Source organism: Eubalaena glacialis, chromosome 2 (assembly GCF_028564815.1).
Source record: "Eubalaena glacialis isolate mEubGla1 chromosome 2, mEubGla1.1.hap2.+ XY, whole genome shotgun sequence".
NCBI classification, from domain to species: domain Eukaryota; kingdom Metazoa; phylum Chordata; class Mammalia; order Artiodactyla; family Balaenidae; genus Eubalaena; species Eubalaena glacialis.
The window spans coordinates 61268808-61289867 of NC_083717.1; the positions used below are offsets into that span (position 1 = coordinate 61268808).

General features: G+C 55.0%; 1 protein-coding gene across 1 annotated transcript in view; it reads right to left on the bottom strand.

Annotated features, from left to right (window-relative positions):
- Positions 1 to 5613: 5613 nt before the first annotated feature.
- LINGO1 (leucine rich repeat and Ig domain containing 1) overlaps positions 5614 to 21060 on the bottom strand; it is a 78964-nt gene continuing 63517 nt past the window's right edge. The window contains exon 3 of the mRNA XM_061181885.1: positions 5614 to 7470. Coding sequence (XP_061037868.1) covers positions 5614 to 7458 — 1845 coding nt within the window. The 5' untranslated portion in view covers positions 7459 to 7470. The remainder of the gene's footprint in view (positions 7471 to 21060) is intronic.

A 21060-nucleotide genomic window follows, 5' to 3' on the forward strand; every position in this document is an offset into this window, starting at 1 on the left:
ATCCAAAAGGAAGCACATGAGAACATCCTTGTGATAGGATTAAATAAGAGAATGTGGGTAAAGTGTCTGGCCTGGTGCCTGGCACAGCCCTTGATAAACAACAGCTGTTACTATTATTGCTATATTAACCCTGGTGCCACCTGCCTCCTGCTTCTGCTTGAAAGGACACTGCACCAGGGGCAGCAAACTTGGGCTCAAGTCCTGGCTCTTACTTACCACCTGTAGATCATCTGTAGCCCTGACACCATCACTCGCTAAGTCCCCTACTCCTGGGTAAACTGTAGAGGTCTGTTCACAAATGAATGGTTCCTGAAAGAAAAAAGGCCCTGTGGAGGTTCCTATGGAGGGTGACTTCCAACAGTGGCTGTATCGACACTCGCATCCTGCCTGCCCTTTCACCATGTGACTTTGCAGCTCCTCCCACCCAGAGCTGGGTCTGACCTCCCTCCCCTGAATCTAGGTGGGCCTGTGACTTGCCTTGACCAATAGAATGCAGCAAACATAAAGCTGTGGGACTTCCTGGCCTAGGCCTCAAGAGACCTGGCATCTTCCATTTCGCCCTTCTTGGAGCGCTGAGCTCCCATAAAGAAGTCCAGCTAGCCTACTGGAGAGACCATGTGGAAAGAGAGAAGCCTGCTGTCCTCCAGCCCTTCCAGCCTCCCCAGCTCAGGTGACAGACGTAGCCAGAAGTGGCCCCGGATCTTTCAGCCCCAGTCAGTTCTCCCCAGCTAACACCAGGCAGAGCAGAGATGAGCGGTCCTTATCAAGCCTGCCCAGATTATGAACAAACAATAAATGGTTGCTGTTGTTTTAAACCACTAAGTTTTGGGGTGGTTGTCATGCAGCAACAGATAACTGATACAATCCTTTAGCCCTTTCTGTACCATCTTTACCCAGACTTGGCCTGGATGGGTGGAGCTCCTTGGCATCAGTTGATTGGACAGGAGATGAGCACCTGACTTAGAGGCAGCACATCCATTGGCTGACAGGTGGCCAATCAGATTTTTTTTTTTTCCTCTGGAGACTATGAATGAAAAGATCAGAGATCCTAGCAAGCCAGAATATGAAGGCAGCTGAAGCTGGGGTTTTGGAATGGGAGCTGAGGACGACTTTCAGCCCTATGCAGGCTGTCCTGTCATCAAAGGACACCAAACTGGGGAGAGGAGCAGGAAAGCTGATAGACCATGGAACCAGGTTCTGTGAGGGCCCAAATAAATCACTTAACTCCAGTTGGTCTGCTCTGACCTTGTTCCTTATACCTCACGAACCCTGACTTCAGGCCCTGAAAGCCTCAAGGTCCCCCAGGACTCCTAATACTTGCCAGGGGTCTACACTGCTCCTCTAACCCCTCTCCTTTGCTCCCTGTGACCTCCATCCCCCGAAACACACACAGGTTGTGGCCTTGTCCTCCAGGGCCCCAGGGCATGGCCACTCTTTTTCCATCCTGGGCAGTCAGGCGTGATAGCCTAGAGTCTGCTGCCATCCAACCCACACAGCCCCAAGGCCTTTAGTGGCAAACCAGAGGGTATGACCAGGTTTGGTTTCTACCCCAACCCCACTGGAGTTCCAGCTCTTTGGGATTCCCCATTATGTTCCCCATGCAGTTCCTGAGTTCAACCACCACTTCTCTGCTTGTCCATAATGATGTCACGATAATAACAGTGGTCACTGTTGTACACCAAACAGGTGCCACACCTGAGATGGTGTTTGAACCAAGGTCTGCCTAACTCCAAAGTCCATGCCCCATCCACCACTCTGCTGTATGACTCTAGGCAGGTTACTTCCCCTCTCTGAGCTTCAGATTCACAGTTCTGACGGGTAAGCCGGGGGGGTCATGGTGTTTTCTGCTCCCTCTAATACTTACCCTGCTGGATGCTATCCTTGGCCCAGTCCACTTGCTTGTCCAAGGGTAGGCTCCCAGTCTTACCACCCTTTCTCTTTAAGGTATGCTGTATCCTGAAGGAACAGGCCTGGAGGCTGCCTCTGGTCTTGGTCTTCTGGAAAGCAGGCTAAACTCTCAGGATTCAGTATCTTGCTTTTTCCCCAGTAGCTTGGACCCAGGCTGAAAGGTGAGCAGAGAAGCCAGCTCCCTATAGGGCTTGACGTGGCAGGACACCCTGACTCCACAACCCCATTGGGTCTGAGGCAGACTGGGGTCATGTGGTGAGTGGTATCTGTGCCTTCTCTTTCTCTGTCGGAGGCTGTCAGGCCATGGAGAAAGTAACCTCTCCAGTCTGACTTTCCACGCTATTCCCCCTTAAATCTGCCAGGATTCTTAGCAGTTGAGTTCATTACCCTCTTCTATAGATGAAGGTCCCACAGTTAGAAAGGGGCAGCATTAAAACCCAAGCTGCCTAGCTCCCAGCTTGGGCTTTTCCTGGGGCCCAGGCTCTTTGGCTTGGGCCAACCCAGCCCCCTGACCCGGGGTGCCCACATCCCCGTGAACTGACTCTCTCCCCCATCTGAAAACAACCTCACAATTTTCTTCTGTACTGAATTTCCTCAGGGGTCCTGTTCCCTCCCAGTAGCCAGGAAGATATTGGCCCTGCTCTTACTAGAACCTCGTGAAGCCCGAAGGATCCCAGCATCCCAGATGGGTTAAGTAACAATCCCATGGGCTGCCTTCTGCATGAGGTCGGTGCCCACCACGGCATCCAGGCCTGTGGCGATGGAGAGCCTATGCTCTGGTCTCTCTCTGGAGGTGGGCAGGCCTGTGGAGTTCTTGAAGCCTCATGTGATACCACTGGCCTCTGTTGCATACAAGCCACCCCCATGTCCAAAGACTCCTCTCCCTGCCCTTGAGGTCCCCAAAGTTGTCTCCTGCCAGATGGGGGTCCCCAGGCCTGGTCCTGAGAAGCCCTGAGCCAGGCTTAGAAGTCTGCGGCTCTGGAATTTCCAGGCCCTGGTCCTGTCACTTAGAAGCTGCGTGACTTTGGCTAAGCTACCACCCTCTCTGCTCCTGGCTCTGCATCACAGTTGGACCCAACAGTAATCATCACCACCACCACTGGTAGAGGGTTTACTGAGTGCCAGGCACTACATCAATCAACAAATATACCTATGCTCCCTCATTTAACCTCCTAATGGCCAAAAGTCGTAAGATCATCTTTATGTTACAGATGAGAAGACCGAGGCTCAGAGGGGTTAAGAAACAGCCCCAAACAGCTAGTAAGTGCTAGAACAGGACCTCAAACTCAGACCTGACCTCAAACCTCAGGGTCTTATCATCACTAGTCTGGGCTGCCCCCCGACCCCGGGACCAGCAACCTTTTCCACATCAAAACTCTAGGATCCTGTGGGGAGAGGATCCTGTTTCTTCCCAGGATAAGACCACAGTTCAGAGGGCTTGAGGCTTCCCCAGAACCAGGGACAGTCTGGGGTGGTGGTTGGGAGATGTGGGCAAGTGTACACAGACTGCCTGGAGCAGAGCAGGCTCTTGCGTACATCTGTAAACTGAATGAATGAATGAATGAATGAATGAAGAGTGCCAACTCCATGCCAGACTCTGCTCACCCTGCCATCCCACCAGAGGCTTGGTTTAGAAGTTGCTAGGCATGCAGCTACCCAGTTCATGCCAGCTTGGGTGGGGGTGTGTGAGCCCCAGGAGGAGCCCTGATTGGAGGAGCTGCATTCTGGAAGTTTCTTGCTGCTGAGGGCTGACTTCCCTATTGCATCCCCCCACCCCCAAGTTCAGCTAAGTCTGTACCCATGGGTTCCTGCATTGCTGGATTCTCCCCTAGCCTGAGGGTTAATGGGCAGCAGGGTCACCCTGGGCCCACTGTGGAGCTGAATCCAAGGAGTCCCCGAGTAGAAAGAGGAAACTTGGAGGGGTGAAGCCAAGCTTTCCTGAACCTGGTGCCCCTCCCTGTCCAACAGAGATAGGGGGTGAGCACATGGTCTGCTGGCTGAGCTACTGCCCCAGATTCTAGAGCCCATGGATTCCGGAAAAGTTACAAGCTGACCTGTCTGGCTCTTCACACTTCTATCACTCAGAGCATCCCTTTCCAGGGTTGAGTTTGGAGCATCTAGGTTTGGTGAAAATGAACAGGGCCACTTCTGACTCTCCTGGTCAGCTCACATGCAGGTGGCTCCCAATCCCAAACCCAGAGCCCTTCAAAGCCCAGGGAAGGCTCAGAGTAAAGCCTGGTGGAAGACGGGGCATGACTGGGTTGGTGACCTGGGTCTGGGCAGTCCTAAGGGCAGCCCCAGAACTGCCTTCCTAGTCCCAAAGACTGGGGACTCTACATGGGAAGTGGCATACAGTAGGCACTTGATAAATGCTTATGGAAAGAAGGCTTGGACAGATCTGGTGTTCCCAATCCCTGGGTAGGTCCAGGTCAAAGCTGCAAGGGGCTTCTGCCTGGGGGGACCCCACACCAGAGGTGGTGAAAGCGATGATGCTCATGGGCCTCGGGACTCCTCGGGGGGTCTAGAGCCCTGGTCATCCAGGCAATGCTTGTGGTCACTGCCAGGCAGCTGTCCTGGGAGAAGCCTCTGGAAGTCCCTGGAGGCGGCCCTCCCCTGGCATGCCCCCAACCCTGACTGACGCCATGGAGATCCCTTAGGAGCCCCACCACCCACAGTGAGATAATAATGACCATAATGAGAACACTCACCCACACATGTGCACAGCGCTTTACAGGTTACAAAGTGTTTCACATACATCATCTCATCAATTCCTCACAACAGCCCTGTGAGGTAGGCAGGGCGGGGAGTAGTGTTTCCGTTTATACAGATGTGGAGACTGAGGCCCAGAGAGGGTCAATGACCTGTTCGAGGCCACACAGCAAGTCAGCAGCAAAGCTGGGACCAGAGTTAGGCCTCGGCCCCTGGCTCTCTCCACTGACTGTGCTGTCCTCCAGGAGGACCCCAGCCCCTGTCCAGAGTCTCAGCCACACCCGAGCCAGGCCCCGCCCCCTGGCAGTAGGGCTGCCTGGCAGCTCAGCAGACAGGCCCTCACCCGCACTGGGCAGCCCTGTCCCCTCCACCCGCTCTCCGCAAACAGCCAGCCCAGAGCTGGGCCCAGACCCACCACCCAACCTGCTCCTGGCGACTGCCCTGGCCGGGTGGGCAGGCAAGTGGGGCTGGAACCTCCTTCCCTGTTTTCCTGAGTGATCCCTCCCCACAGGGGAAGAGAAGAGAAAGGAGGAAGAGGAGGAAGAGAAAAACAAGAAACGGAGTTGGAAGAGGGCCCTGGAGCAATCAGGACGTCAAAAGTTTGCATTCCGACTAGCTATAGGAAATAGGTTTTTTTTTCTCTTTTTATTATTTCAAGTTTTCATAAAAATCCATAATTACTGAAACCCAAGTTACAGAGGAAGTTCGTAACTTTTTTATTGACTTATTGACTGTGCCGTGTCAGCTTCCGACTCCAGTCTGTCAACGTGTGCCCCTGTGCAGGTGGGGTCCCCAGGCCTGGACTTCTGAGGTCCTGGTAGAAAGAGGGCAGGCGGTGAGGGCCAGCGGGGGCAGCAGGGGACGGCGTGGGAGGGAGAAAAAGAGTGTGTGTGGAAGGGCTGGGAGGAGGTGGGAAGGACTGGAGAGCGAGCGGACGGCGGCCAGGTCCCTTCCCCTGCCCGGCACGCCCCAGGGTCCCCGCCCCCCGCCCCGGCCTCATATCATCTTCATATTGAACTTGCGAGGTGCGTCGGCGGAGCTGATGCCTGCGTCCGACTTGCGGGGCACATACTCAATCTCGATGTTGTGCTTGGTGTTGCCCTTGCCCCGGCTCCAAAGAAACAGCAGCACCAGACAGAAGAGGACGACGCCCAAGAAAGAGATGAAGCCCATGGTGGTGGCGATGATGAGGGTCTTGATGTCGAAGGGGAAAGGCACGGTGGCGCGGGTGCTGTTGGCCTCTCCCTCGCCCGGCTGGTTGGAGATGAAGGCGAAGGTCTTGTTGGGCTGATGGGGCCAGTCGGGCGAGTAGCTGCGCACGTGCAGGTGGGCAGGCATGGAATCGTTGCCGCCCGCGTTGGCCGCGATGCACAGGTAAGTGCCGTTGTCCTGTACCTGGGCGTAGCGCACCTCCAGCGTGCCATCGGGGAAGACCGTGAGCCGCCCGTTGCTCTTGGCCGAGACCAGGTGCTTGCGGGGCGAGAGCCAGAGGATGGCGGGCGGCGGGTCGCCATCCGCCCGGCACACGAACTGCACTGTGTGGCCCTCATCCACAAACACCTGCTGGGCCTTGCGGTCCCGGATGCGGGCACGGCGGCAGGTGAAGTAGTTGGGCAGGAGCACATCAGGGAAGTCCTTGAACTCCTTGCCCTGGACGAACTCGGGCGTGGCACACGTGGGCTGCTGCCGGTTGAAGTTGAGCCGCCAGCGGCGCCGGAACACCCACAGGAGCCGGCAGTCGCAGGCCAGCGGGTTGGAGTCCAGGATGAGCGTCTCCAGGTTGCCCACCGAGTGGAAGGCCGACTCCTCCAGTGTGGTCAGCTGGTTGCCGGAGACATTGAGCACGCGCAGGTAGTTGAGGCCGCGGAAGGCGTAGGGCTCCACCACGGCCAGCTGCCCACCCACCAGCTGGATCTCCTGCAGCCTTAGCAGCTCGTGCAACATGGAGCCCTCAATGGTGCTGATGGGGTTGTAGGAGAGGTTGAGGAACCGGAGATAGACCAGGTGGCGCACCGCCAGGTAGGGCACAGCGGTCAGGTTGCAGTGCGTGATAGACAGGGACGTCAGGTTGAGGCCGTAGAGACAGTTGGGAGTCATGGTGTCCAAGTAGGGCCAGTGAGAGATCTCCAAGACCTTGAGCCGGTACAACCTCTTGAAGGAATAGTCCCGGATGGCATTGATGTTGAGGTGCCGGAGCCGCAGGACGATGAGACCGTGCAGATGGGACAGCGCCTCGGTGGGGATGGAGGTCAGGTTGCATTTCTCCAGCGTCAGCTGCTCCAGGCTGTTGAGGCCGCTGAAGGCTCGGTGGGAGATGTAGACGAGGTCGTTGTCGCCGACTTCCAGTGACTTGAGGTTGTACAGGTCCTGGAACATGTAGTCCAGCAGGATGACGATCTTGTTCTCGCTGATGTCCAGCTTGGTCAGGTTACTGAGGCCGGTGAAGACACCCAGGGGGATGAGCTTCAGGCGGTTGCTGCGGAGCCCCAGCGTCCGGAGGTTGAAGAGGTTGTTGAAGGCGCCAGGCTCCACAGCGCTCACGATGTTCTCATTGAGCTCCAGCTCCTCCAGGTGCGGGAAGCTGGCAAACTCGTCCTGGTTGAGCGTTTTGATGCGGTTCTTGCCCAGGTCCAGCAGGCGGGTCTCAGTGGGGATGCCCTCAGGCACCGCCACAAAGCGCTTGCGGTGGCAGAGCACTGCGCGGTCCTGGGCGGAGCACTCGCAGCGGGGCGGGCAGCCTGTGGCCGAGCCTGACAGCACCGAGCCCAGCACCAGCAGGAGGATGGGCTGCCAGCAGGCCAGGAGGGGGCTGGGCATGCTCCTCACGCCCCCCGCCAGCATCCTCTCGCTCACCTGTGGCCAGGAGCAAGCACAGGACAGAGGGGGCGGTTACAGGGCAGTGTCTGCTGGACCCCCGCCCAGAGCCCTCTGTGCCCTCTGCCCTCCTGCCCTGTCAGGATGTCCCTGACACAGAGAGAGAGGCAGGGGTCCAGAGTGGCATATGACACCTGCCTGGGACCCCACAGTGAGGTCCAGATGCCCAGGCCAGAGGGCCTCCTGCCACCCCATGCTGCTTCCTCCTTGCCCCTTACCCTACCCAGAGCCCTCCTGAAGGACCCTCCGGCATCCCTGGGATCCAGGGGGTTCATGGAAGGGGTAGGGTCACTTCAGATGAGCCTGGTATTGGCACCCTAGGCTGCATCCACCTCCTTTCCATTTTACATTTTATAGACAATGCAACTCCAGGCATGCACTTCACACCCCACCTGGCACCCTGAGCCTCAGCTTCCCCTGGTGTTCATCAGGGATAAAGCGAGACCTGTTGAGCTGCCCTCAGGGCTCACAGAGGGAATCAAAGGGGCTCAAAGGCTGAGGCCTCTAGGAATAGCCAGCAGAGGAGCACGTCTGGGCCCCAGCTTGCCAGGCAAGGGCTTCTGAGGCTGCTGGGGCCCACCCTCTCAGAACTTCAGCCTGAGCATCCCCAGGCACAGACACCACGGCTCCCTCTCCATCAACACTGTGCTGAGCTCGAAGCCCAAGAATCTTGGGCAACCAGCATACCCAGTGGTTCCAGCAAGTGTTTGTGAAACTGCTCCCCAGTGGGGTTTCTGGATCAGTGGAGGGTACCCCCTTCCAGAAAGCCAGGACCCAGCCGTAGTGCCTCCCTCGGGAATCTTTCCAACTCTACCCTTCCTCTAGGTCCCCATGGTGACCCACCCAGGCTCCTGAGCTCAGGCTCCTGTTATTCTTTCCTCCTGGACTGTCCCTTCCCCCGGTGTGTTGAAACCCCATCTTCCAGGCCATTGCTCTGAGAAGCTTTTTCTGATCCCCAGTTGGAAGTGTACTCCCCTTCAAAGACTCCCCCCAGGCTTCATCCGTCTGTCTCTCCAGCTTCCAATCACCCTCCTCCTAGTACCAGGGTTCTGTGCAGCTGCTGGTCCGATGGGGGAGCAGTCAGACCCCCACAGCCCAGGACGGCGCAGGCAGCCCTGGAGGTGCCAGTCCACGCTGGGGCACTGGGGACATGAGGCTTGTTACAGCTGGGCCCTGAGGCACGTGCAGGATTTGGGTGGTGATGACAAGGGAGACAGTGCCGGGATAGGGGTCCAGCCTGAGTACAGGCTGCAGGTGGTGTGAGCAAGGGGTGTGCGGGAGCTCGCCCCCTGATTACTCTCTCCTAGCCCGCATTCAGAGGCCACTTGCCCCCACTTCTGCTAGACTGCTCTTCCCTCCTCTATCTCTGTTCCACCCTATGGGAAACTGGCCCAGCAGGGTACTTAGGGGGCTGGGAGGACTTGTCTGGACTCCTTCAAACTCCAGAGGCTGGACCAGACGGTCTCTGGGGGCCGAGCTGAAGCCCTTCTACTGCTAGTGGGGGTGAAGGTCCATCCCACCCACCCTGGCACCCTTGGGGCTCTGCTGCCATCCACATAGCCCACACTCATGGCCCTGAGGGGGCCTCACTGTAGGAAGGGGATGCCCAAGTTGGGAAGGTCCCATCTCTCTGCCCCAGCTCAGGCCCTTCTCCCACCCCTTCAAGCTCCTCCCTACACCTGCACACAGCCTCCACTTCCAAAGCTATAGGTCTTATCATCTGCACTTCAACCCTTATGGCAACTGGGGCTCAGAGAGCTTGTGGCTGCCCAAGGACACCCAGCCAGTTGAGGAGGTGGATTTGGGACCAAGGCTCTGGTCTGTCGGACTTCAATGACAATGCTCCAGCGGTCTCCCAGGACTGACAGGCACTCCCTGGTTGTTGATCGACTAAGTGACTGATTAACTAGAGAGGGCTCCTGGTGTCACTGATATGTTATAGAATCTGCAAGGTTTTGTTATTCCCAAGGGCTCTGTCCACCACCACCCCCCCTTCCCCTCAGCCCCTCTCATCCTCTCTCCAGAGTTTTCTGTGGTTTGGCCTCCCCCACCCCACCCTCATCAGGCCATTTTCCACAAGTCACACACGCTCCAGTGACCCACCAGAAAAGCAAACATCCTGACAGGCAATCAATAAGTAATTGGGATGGCAGCTGGGGCTGGCGTGGGTGTGAGCTTGGGGACCGGGAGAGGTAAATAGGACTTTTAGCATCCAGCTCACCACTGCGCTGAGGCGTGGGGTAGGCTGATGCAGAGGGTGCTAAGGAATGAGAGAGGGGATAGCGAGTGCACAGGCTACCTTGAGATGTCGGTAAGACCCTCATACAGACAAGAATCTGGCATACGAAGACTCCACCCCCTTGTCTCAACCTACCCATCTACCTCCTCTCCCACCATTCCCCCCAGGGAAAACACCCAGGTATCCCAGCCTTGTCCTGCACATTCCTGGCTCTAAACCATCTCCTTTTGGAGATCTCTCCCAGCCTCACTGCCCCAGCAGCCTTTGTGACCATCCATCCCAAAGGCCATCTCCTCCATGAGGCCACCCCTGATCTACTCAGTCAGAAATCATCTCTTGCCCACAACTCTGAAGTACCTTAGATTTATTAGTAATGACATTATGTAACTGATGTATAGCACATCTCATTCTAAAAATGATTTGAGCCAATGACCAGAAAAATTATGTTACAAGATGACAAGAAGATAAAGCTAAAGAAGGCAAGCCAGTCAAGAAAGAAGGTCACAAAATTCTATATAATGATTAAAGGTGAGAGCTTCCTAGTGACCTGAGCAAAGAGGGAAATGTGCTCCAAAGCCTCAGCATTTGGCGCCTCTCCTGTGTATGTTTAATCCTGGGTCAAACTCCCATGGGTACATTTCTCTCACCTGCTAGAGAGTGAGGTGCCTGAGGGCAGATGGTGTGTCTGCAGCCTCAGACCAAGGTGTGGCACGGAAAAGACTCAATTGAATGTTCTTTGAAAGGAAGTGTGTGTGCATGAGAGAGTTTTTGCAGGGGCTGAAGTCACTCTGATGAAGCTGACCCTGGAGCAGGCCCACTGAGCAAAGAGAGACCTGGGGGATTCAAATATGTTGATAGAAAAGCTGGTCGGCATTGCCCTGTGTGGCAGGCCTGGCAGTTAGACCCCCAGAGCCATGGGCCATACTCCACGGGACCAGGATAGGTCCAGAAGGGCACATCCTCCGAATTGCCTTTTACATGTCACTGTCCTGAAAGATGGGGAAACTGAGGCCTAGAGGGGCTAACATGGCTTCCCAAGCTGGTACAGCACACTGGGCCTGGTCTCCAGGTCTAACACCCCCATGGGGTCCCTGTCATCTAGGGATACTGGTAGGGTCGTGTCTGACGGGGTCACCAGAACTGCTGAGTGAGCTACGTGCTGCTCCCGCCCTCCTGGCACCATTAATCCTGCTGGTTACCCCTGCAATGGCCAAGGAGAAGTGTCTTATGCATTTTAATCAGTGTTTTATTTTGGATCCTTGCCCCCTGAAGGGCTTCCTACAAGGGCAAGAGTTTAAAAATTGGACCAATAAATACAAAGGAAATGAACATCGAAGGCTGGCAGGTGGGCAGGCAGAGGAGAGCCGTGCCCGGGCCACAGCATACCGAGCCGACAGCAGCCTGCGTCCTCCCAACCCCAGAGCGGTGGGAGCAGCCGAGCCATCAGACCTGCACTGCAGAGGGCCACCTGCCACCATCACACCCTCACTCACATAGTGGGGCAGATACAGCCTGGCTCACTTGCTCCCCACACCAGCCACTCCACTGTGTGCCCCTCAAGGACGCCTGCCCTCCCTGCCCTTTCCCCCGCTGTGCAAGGAGGGGCTGATTCCAGGGTCCCTGAGGGAACCCACACAGAAACTGGATCTTCCCCAGCTAGAAAGTCAACATCCTCAAACCTGCTTAAGGGATGAAGGCGAGTAAGGGCTCAGGCCCCACATTGCAGTTTTACTGGGACTGGAAGGACCTGAGGTTGGCATCCCCAGCTGGGGCCTCACATTGGGGCTGTCCCTCGGGGCTCAGGGTTAAAGAGTATAACTGGTGGAGACAGAAGGGGCATGGGATCATCCATGGGTGGACTTGGAGAACCCTAAGGGAGGTCAGGGGTCATCCTCTCTCCTAAGGCAGCATCTGGAGGCCCCTGGGGGCAGGGGCGTGCCTCTACCACGCACCCAGCCTGGCCCGTACGAGCTGGTCAGACGCCTGCACTGAGGGAAGGGTTGGGACTAGCATCTTCAGACCACCTGCTACAGGCCAGGTTTTAGGCTTTATACACACAGTCTTAGAAACCCTCACCCAGCATTCAGAGATATTTCCTACCCATTTTACAGATGAGAAAAGCTGAGGCTTCCAAAAGGAAATTCCTTTGCCTTTAGGCCTAGGCTACAAAGCTAGGAAACAGCAGAGCTCCGTTCCTCCTGGTCAGGCTGCCTGCCCCAAGAGCTACCACAAGTGGAGCAGGACTTCTTTCAGACACACAGGCCAGTTCAGAGCCAGAGGAGGGGCAGGCGTGTCGCGGCAGCGCTAGGGTAAGGCCCTCAGGGCTAAGGGAAGGCACTAGTCCTTAGGTAGCTGCATGTAGGTAACTTGCCCCCTAAATGACAAAAGCTTTTCCCCAACTGTCAGAAAACTGTATGTTGAACACACTGAATTTTTTCACTGTTTTCCCACCGTACCATTCTCCTTTGCCTGCTGCCACTGTCTATGCTAGAATCTCACCTAATTTGGGGTCGGCTGCAGCACAGGATGGAAGGTTCAGTTATTTTTGGTTTACAGTATCAATATTTCATGGTGTTCCCACTCAGTGTTCCTCAGGGACCACAGGGATCCCCAGTACACACAGGCATGTGATCCCTGGCACGGAGGTGCCCACTGCCATCCCCGGGGCCCGTGGCCCCCTGGGTTCCCAGCCTGGCTGTGTGACCTGGGGCAACTGTGACAGGCTGCTTCTTCACTGGGAAATGAGGCTGTTATGCACGATCTCATCTTGTCCTGACACCCTACATTCCTAAGACCGGGTCTGCAGCAGGAAGGAAGGAGGAGGGAGGGCAGACTTGGGATGGGGGACTGAGGGCTTCAGAGAGTCTGCCTCGGGCCCCACCCAGCTCTACTACCCTTTCCTACTGATTGTCGAAAGCCCTGGGCCTGTTAGCACATCCTGTTTCCACCACCACCCCTTGAGGTGGGTCGATTACTCGGAAAGGTGAAGGGACTTACGCTGTGTCACCAAAGATTGGAGGCAAGGCAAGGTCTAGATTCTTCATGACTTGCCTTGTCCCCAAGTTCCTGCCTGTCTGAAGTCCCTTCTCTGCCTTCAGCTCCAGGGCACAGAGCAGCTGGATCCATTCCACGAAATGATAAAGCACGTTCGTGATAAGAGTACCTGTTCAGAGGCAGCTGTGGCCACGTGGCTGAAAGCAGGGTAATGGGGGGGTGGAGTGAGGCCTGTCTAGAAAGCCCCGATGGTCGCTCCATCCCGGGGCCTTTCTCCCACAGCGATGGTCGACCATCTGCCCCATGCCTGGAGATCTCCCACTCAGCCTCAGAATCCAGCTCAAGGGTCTTCTACCCCAAGCCGCTCTTTGCAAGTCCCCAGGAAGAAGGGATCACCTCCTGGGGGGCCCTCTGGATCTTGGGTGGCCCTCCACCAAGCACTGCTGGTGTGTTTACCTCTCTCCCTTCCTCCCTCTGTTAGAGCCTCTGCTGCCTCCCCTTCTGTGGCCCCCAGATTGAGAGCCCCCAGTACAGGGCTGGGGCTGCTATAGCTCAGCACCGCCAGGCCCAGCTTCAAGGGGCAGAGAGCCCCGACACACAGCTGCTGGGACAGCGCCCCAGAACAGCTCTTGACTCCTGGTCTAAGCTCTTTACAGAGGCTTCAAGGAGGAGGAGGAGGTGTCATGTGGGCTCAGGCTGAACTACAGATACATTTCCACCAGCCAAGTCAGGGGTGGGAGGGGCGGCATTTCAGCCAAGAGAACAGTGTGGGCAAAGGTGTGCAGGGTGGAGGTGACTCGTGTCCGGGAACATTTGAGAGCATCCAGGGGCTCCTAATTGCTTCTCTCCTACCCCAAATACTGACCCGGGTCCCTGGACTCCTTTTAAAGATCCTCCATTCTGGCTTTCCCGGGCTAATCCCTGCTGAGGTGTGAATGGCTGATAATGGCTTAAGGTATGAGCTGCTAATGGGGGAAACTTGGTCTTCCCTGGTCAGTCTGATCCAGCAGGGCTACGCTGAGAGCCTGGGGAAGGGCAGGGGCTGCCCCCTGGCACACGGGGAGGGGGTATGGGGGCAAAGGAAACCCTGGGAGGAGGTGTCAGCACCAGGTTGAGCTCTGGCAGGAGAAATCCAGACCGACTGTGGCCCGCAGGCAGGCAGCTGGGCCGCGTCCGTCCGTCTGTCTCCTCCTGGGCTGGTCTGCCTGCCTTTGCCTGCCCTCTCCCTCTCCCTTCTCCTCCTCCTTCATCCGCCCCCAACGGGGAGAGAAAAATCAACCTGAAAGAAAATTGAGGTCATGTCCTTTGTCGTGTATAATTCTTTATTTTCCTCTTGCTCTTGGTTCTAGCAAAGAGTTGCCAGGCCCCCGGGGTGTGTGTGTGTGACGTTTGTGAGCAGGCAGCCATGTGTGGCCTATGTGGGTGTGTGTGCCTGCTGTCCCTCCTCCTGCCACTGCCGCTCCCTGCACCCACCCTCACCCCCGGCCACTGCCATCAGCCCCATCTCTTAGGTGCACTTGGAAACTCAGTCCTCTCCCAAAGGTGCTCACCTGGCCTCTCAGCCATGGCCGGGCTGGAGGGTGCTGACTGGGTGCAGTGTGGCTGCCTGCCTGTTTGCTAGGGCGGCTGCCCCTGTGTGGCCCTGGGCAAGCACCTGTGCCCCCTGCACCTAAGGGAGGGACGCCCCTGCCCACCCCACCGCCTACCCCACTGAGCACAGCTGATCTCAGGAGCTGACAGCCTTCCAGCCAGTTCGCAGCCCCAGGCCATTTGTGGGATAAATTATGAATTTTAATTGGCAAAGCATCTTAGTGTTTAAAGGCTTCTATGTATAGGCTTTGCCCTCTAGGAGCTGCTGGCTCGCTGCGGAGGAGCAAGGGTGGGGCAAGGCCTAGAGAAGGCTACTTCTGAGTGGGCAAAGGGCACTGGGCTCTGGCCAGGGCACCCTGTCCTGCTGTGTGACCTTGGGTGAGTCCTGGACCACTCTGGACCCTGCTGCCCTGCCACACGGTTGTTCTGAGGTGAGAGGCCAGTGGGGAAGCTAGGAGCCGGCGTGGGGGAGGCAGGAGGGAGCCACTGGCTCTGGGAAGCTTCCTTGTTGTCTGCTGTGGGCCTGCCTGAGCGGACAGCACTCCTAGTTGGATTGGTGCTGTCCCAGAATTGAGGAGGGGTACACAAGCACCCATGTGGTGACCTGACGGGTCTCAAGGAAAGTGACGGTCCTGCACCCCCATACCTCCCTTCCCATCTCTCTCCAGGCCTGAGATGCCAACCCAGGCCCTCGGGGACAGGAAGATGCCCCCGAAGGACTCTGACCCCATCCACCGCCCAGGCCAGGGGCCCCTTGGGAGGTGCCTAGCAGACATGCCTGCTTCATCTCCCCTCAGCCCCCCTCTTTCTGGGGCACCCAGGGCCCTCTCCCAGTTACTCCAGCCCTCAGGCTCCTTTACCTTGGGAACAGCTCAGGCTGGCCCATTTCAGACTTTGGAGGCCTGAAAACCAGCCAATCCCCACCTGGGAGAGTCACAAGCCCTGGGCCTGGGAGAGCGGGGGAGGTCACAGCCTCAGAAACCCAGGGTGGAGATGGGGGAGCTGAGGGGAGTGGTGGATCTAATGTGGGATTTGAAGGCCAGAGACCTAATAAATATAATGATGATGATGATGATGATGATTGGAAAAACCCTAACAGAGGACTTCTGGTGTGCCGGCATTATTCTAAGTACTTTACATATAAAAATTAATTTAACCTCACCACAACCTGTTGAGGTAGGTCCTGTTATTGTTCCCATTGTGCAGATGGAAAAGACGGAAGCACAAGGAGGTTCTGTAACTTGCTCAAGGTCACAAAGCTAGCATGATATGAACTCAAACATGAACTTGTTTAATCTTCACAACAATCCTATTAGGTTGGTGCTATTATCCTCATTTTAAAGATTAGATAACTGGGGCAAAGAGAGGTGATGCAACTTGGCCCAAATCACACAGCGGTAAGTAGCAGAGCTGGAATTAGTCCTGAGGCAGTTAGACCACAGGTTGTCCTGACCACTCTTATATACTGCCTCTCTCTGATTCAAGTTCAAGGGCTGCTGAGCTGCATGATCGTGGGCAAGTGGCTTTATGCCTCGGGGCCCTAAACTCCTCATTTAGAAAAGGGAATGGCAGATTTTATACTGCTCTCATAGGGCTGGGGGCAGAGAATTCAAGGAGAAGGAAGGGAAGAGACATTTATATGGAGCACATAAACTAAATGCTTTGCAGAATGACCCCACCAACCCTCACCACATACCCTGTGAGGGAAGTACCATTAGCCCCATTTTACTGATGAGGAAACTGAGGCTCCAAGCCATTAATTCACCTGCCAAAGGTCACTGAGCTTGTCTAACTCCAGAGGCATGATAACCCTAGAGACCATCACTCAGGTGAGGAAACGGGGGCCCAAGAGCATCAGCAACTTGTCCAAGGTCCCACAGCATCTCAGGGTTAGGGCCTAGGAAGAAGTCCTCCTCCTGATGGCAGCCACCTTCTCTCCCCAACATCATGCAAGGATAACATAGCCTCTCCATTCATGCTGCAGCCAGGTCAGGGACAGGTGAAGGTTTGCATTATTTCTGCCTCAGAAAAGGGAGAAGACTTAAAAACAACCCCCCAGTACATCACAAACCAAGGTCCAGTGAGTTATTTATACCATGGACAGGCAAACTATAAATAAAAACACTTGCCCTTCTCTTGGCACTGACTGTTCAAAGCCCTCTCTGCTCAACTGACTCTTGGCCAACCTCTTGCCAAAGCCCATTTTTTCCAACCTGGTATGTATACTAAGCTCAGTATCAAGAGGTGATGAACCACTCTGGTCAGACACATACAGGTGGTGTGTTCTGTTCAGGCACAACTGATGCCATCACCTGACTGTGCATTCATGAGAAGCCCAAACTTGGGACGGCCCTGGCATCTCTGCAAATCTCTAAGGTGTGTCCCAAGGCAGAGGGTATAAAGGGTCCAGTGCATGCCCACAGGGTAGAACCAAAGACCCATGTGTGGAGTCATAGAGGAGGCCTATTCAGTTCAGTACGAGGAATCAAATGGAAGATCAGACGGCTCAGGATAGAAGATGTAGCTTGGTAGACAATGAGTGAGCAGGCTGTCATGAGAGGTATGCAAGCAGAGACCGTGGATCAGGGACACTGCAGGAAGACCCCTCTGCTGGGTCCACACCTCAGCGGCCCCTCTTAGCTCTGAGATACCCCCATCTTGCACCCCAGTAAAGGGAGTTGACACGGCCAGCCCCCCAACTGCATCTGCCACCCTGTGCTGGGCCAGACAGAGGAAGCATGCTGGCCGGGCCCCCACCCCCTCCTGGAGCCACGAGCCGGTTCTCTGCAGAGGGAAGCAGAGGAGGTGGCAGAGAGAGATTAATTCCCTGAAATGGGAAAAAATAGAAAAACACACACACACCACACACCCTAATAACATGTAATAAGAGGTTGGAGACAAGGAACAATGCCCTGGTAATGTCACCCTGGCGGCAATCAATTTGGGTGTCACATGAAATAGGCCTAATTATTCCGCCAGCCCCGTCGCTCATCTCTAACCAGCTCCAGGGGCCCAGGCCCGGGCGGGGAAAGCGGTGTAGAATCAATTGTTGGTGCACCAGGCTGGCAGAGGGAGCCGCTCCAGATTAGCTTGCCAGCACCAGGTTTCTCAGCCCCTGAGGGTAGGCAGGGGCTTGAGGGCCTTGCAAATGCCCAGGAGCCACCTTGCTCAGCCATCCCTCACTTGCTCAGTGGGCAAGGGAAATGAGGGAGGACTCCCCAAGGAGGTGGGAAAGAAGGAGGAGCGAACATACATATGTCCATCATTGTTCATTCCCCAGGTCACCAAACTCTTAGCACTCACCACGGCCAAGCCCCACACCAGGTGCCAGGGGTTTATCGGGGGCTGTGCATTATTAAAATAATGAAGCAAATTCTCCTTCTACCTCCCAAGCTAGGACCACCCCTGCCCATCCTGTGGATGAACACAGAGCCACTAGGATTCCTTTGGCTCTAAGTGTGCAGGGACTTAAGCTCTCCTTGCTCCTCCTTCATTCCCACTTCATTGGGGAGAACTCCCTGACTGCTCTTGCCCATCCCTGACCCGCTTGCCCAGGGTTTATACAGACAGCACCTCAACACCTGGGGAAACTGAGGTGCAAAGGGAATGATTGCTTAGTGAGCACCCATTACACACTGGCTGCTGCTGCCTATCTCAACCCCCATTTCATACACCAGAAACTGTGAATTTTGGATATGCAAATCAAGGCCGTAATATAAGATCATTTTACACTCATTCAATCAGTAAAAGTCAAGATGTCTGAGCATACCGAGTGTGGGTGCGGGTGGGGAATAATGGGGATACTCATCTCCTGCTGGGGGAAGCATAAACGGTCCAACCAATTTGGAAAACACTGTGGCACATTTCCTAGTAAAGCTGAATATGAATATGACCTACAGCAATTCTGCTCCTAGCTGTGTGCCCCAGAGATGCTCTGCCTGTTGTCTCAGGGGAAGGGACAAGAAAGTTCACCGCAGCACTGTTTGTAAGAGTAAAAAGGGAAACAACTCACATGCCCATTAATAGTAGAATAAATACACTGTTTATGTTCAAACAACAGAACATTATGCATCAGTGAAAATGAATGAACTACATTTATCATTATTTGTAACAATATAGATGAAACTTAGGCATACAGTGTTGAAGAAAAAAGGCAAATTCCAGAGGACTGCACAGTTTCATGTTCCTTTTACAAAGTTCAAAACTAACTAAAACTGAACAATTTCTCTATATTAAAATGTGATTTTTAAAAGGCAAGGGAATACTAAATAGATAATTTAGGGTAGTGGCTGCCAAGGGATGGGGTGAGAAGAAACACATGGGAAGATGCATATCGTTATTAAAGTGCTAGTGTTCAGGTTGGGGAGTAGGGTCATGGTGTTCATTATATTAGTAGTCATAGTAGTAGTAATACTAACTACATTAATTAATTAACAGGCCATGCCTGGACCGGTGAACAAGAGTCGCAGACCAGAGCTCAGGAAGAAGGCATTCTAGACTGAGCCCCATGCTTGTAAGCGGGGGTCTTTGGGCAAGTTGTTCTACCTCTCTGGCTCTCAGTTTTCTCAGCTATAAAATCAAATCTCTGTACCACCTACAAGGCTAAGACTGAGAGCACATCATTGATACAAACTATGAGTAGCTAGCAGTTCCGGAGAGTTTACTGTGTACCAGGCACTGTTCTAACTGCCTTGCATACATGAACACACTTAGTCTTCATAATGGCCCTCTGTTATCCTCACTTTACGGATAAGGAGACTGAGGTCCAAAAGATTAAGTTACTTGCCCACAGTCACAGAGCTAGGCAGTGTGGAGCTGAGATTTGAACCCAGGCATCTGGCTCCAGGTACCACACTCAACAACCTCACTATAAAATGACACAAAAGGAACTGAACACAGGAGGAGGGGACTGTTGTCAGAAGAGCTCTACTGGGTCCACAGAGCCCAAGGATATTCATTCATTCATTCAACACATAAATGAAGGTCAGCATCCCTCAAATGCATTTGGAAATGAACTTGCCTTCCCACTGTCTTTCTACAAAAAAACCATCCCTGATTCTGGAATCCTGCTTTCTGTGTCTCCGCCAAGTCTTTTACTGCCTCAAGAGATACCCAGTCTCTCTCTCTTCCTGGAGGACCCCTGACTGCCGCAGCCCCCAGAAGCAAATCCCAACCTTCTCTGAGTACTAGTGTGTGCTACTGAATACCCTGCCTTGGCTCTCCCCAACCCCTGCCTGGGGCATCCTTGACACCACCTACCTCTGTCCATCCATTACAGGCTGAAGACACTGTGTTCCTTCCAGGTAGTTTTTGCTACCAGAATCAGCTGCTCCCTGGTGCCTCCCAGCATCTTTCCTATCCCCAAGGCCAGGCAGGGGAGCCCAGGGGATGGGTCCAGGATTGCCCCGGGTGTTCAAGGCAATCCATGGGGGCCATGGGAGGGCCTAGCCCAGAGCAGAGCAGGCAGCTCAGCCAGGATGTGTAGAATAAATGCATGAATGAATTGGCTGATACAATATTAGGTGCAAACCAGGCACCGTAGGTGCGTGAAGGAGGAGGGTCAGTGACGTGGAGCAGTCAGGGAGGCTTCCTAGAGGAGGGGCCAGGAGAAGAGAATACCTTCTGGGTAGGTCTTCTCACAGCTAGACCAGGAGACCCCAGCCAGCAAAACCAAGGCTCTCACTCTGAAACCACCACCACCTACAGCCTCCCCTCCCTGGCCCTTCCCTAGTCCCACAGGACCCACTTCCTCAACCCTCCACCTGACACACTGCCTCATGCCTCCATGGGACCCTGTGCAAACCACTGCACTGCTTCATCTCTCAGCAGGAATGCATTTCTCCCACCCTCCAGACCCAATCATGATCCTCTCACCATTTGCTTTGGTGGCACGTGGAGAGCAGTAGCAGATGAGCCATCGCTGGTACCAGGGATCCTGTCTGGCTTTATGCTGACCAACCCTCACAAGACTTTTTTTTTTCTTTTCTTTTTGATATCCCCCTGGAATTCTGGGTTTTAGAAAATAATATCTAGTATAGGAAAAATGGGTGCTCCGGGGCAGGGGATAGGGGAACTGATCTCTAGGAAGAAGACTACTGCAAGGGGTAGAGTGGTCTCTACAATGCCCTCAGCCCACAAGCCATGATAACTTAGCCTTGAGCACCCACCCATCCTCCCAAACCTGGCCCCTTGGATTCGGGACCCACTCTAACTCCAGGCACTGGGGAGCACTGCAGCCCTGACCAAGCCCTACCCAAGGCCCATCTCACACATAAACTGGCAGGGAGTGGGAGAAGGGGCAGAGACAACAAGAATACCACAGGGGGCCCGCCCTCGCCTTTGCTAAGCCTCCCTCCAGGAGGGGCAGCTGGGTGCTGCCGGGAGCCCCTATCTGGGTTCCGAGGAGTTCTTGGCCTCTCCCTTCTGTCACCTAATCCCCTGTCTCCTGCCTCAGGCCATGGGGAGAAAGCAGGAAGGGCAGGCAAGCTGTCCCAGCAGACCAGGTGCTGGCATCTTCCCAGAGGTGTGAGGACTCTGAGCCCCTCCTGGCCTACACAAGGACAAAGGGTCTGGCAGCTGCTGACCCTCCCTTCCCTCACAGCACTCCCTGCTGGATGTGCGGAAGCCCCAGGCTCTCTGCCGCCTCAATGCCCCGGCTCATTGCTCCCTGGGCATGGGAGGCACCGGTGCTGGAGCCATTGGCGTAACGACCAGCAGGGCTGAGCCAGAGCCGGAGCCGCGGGCCA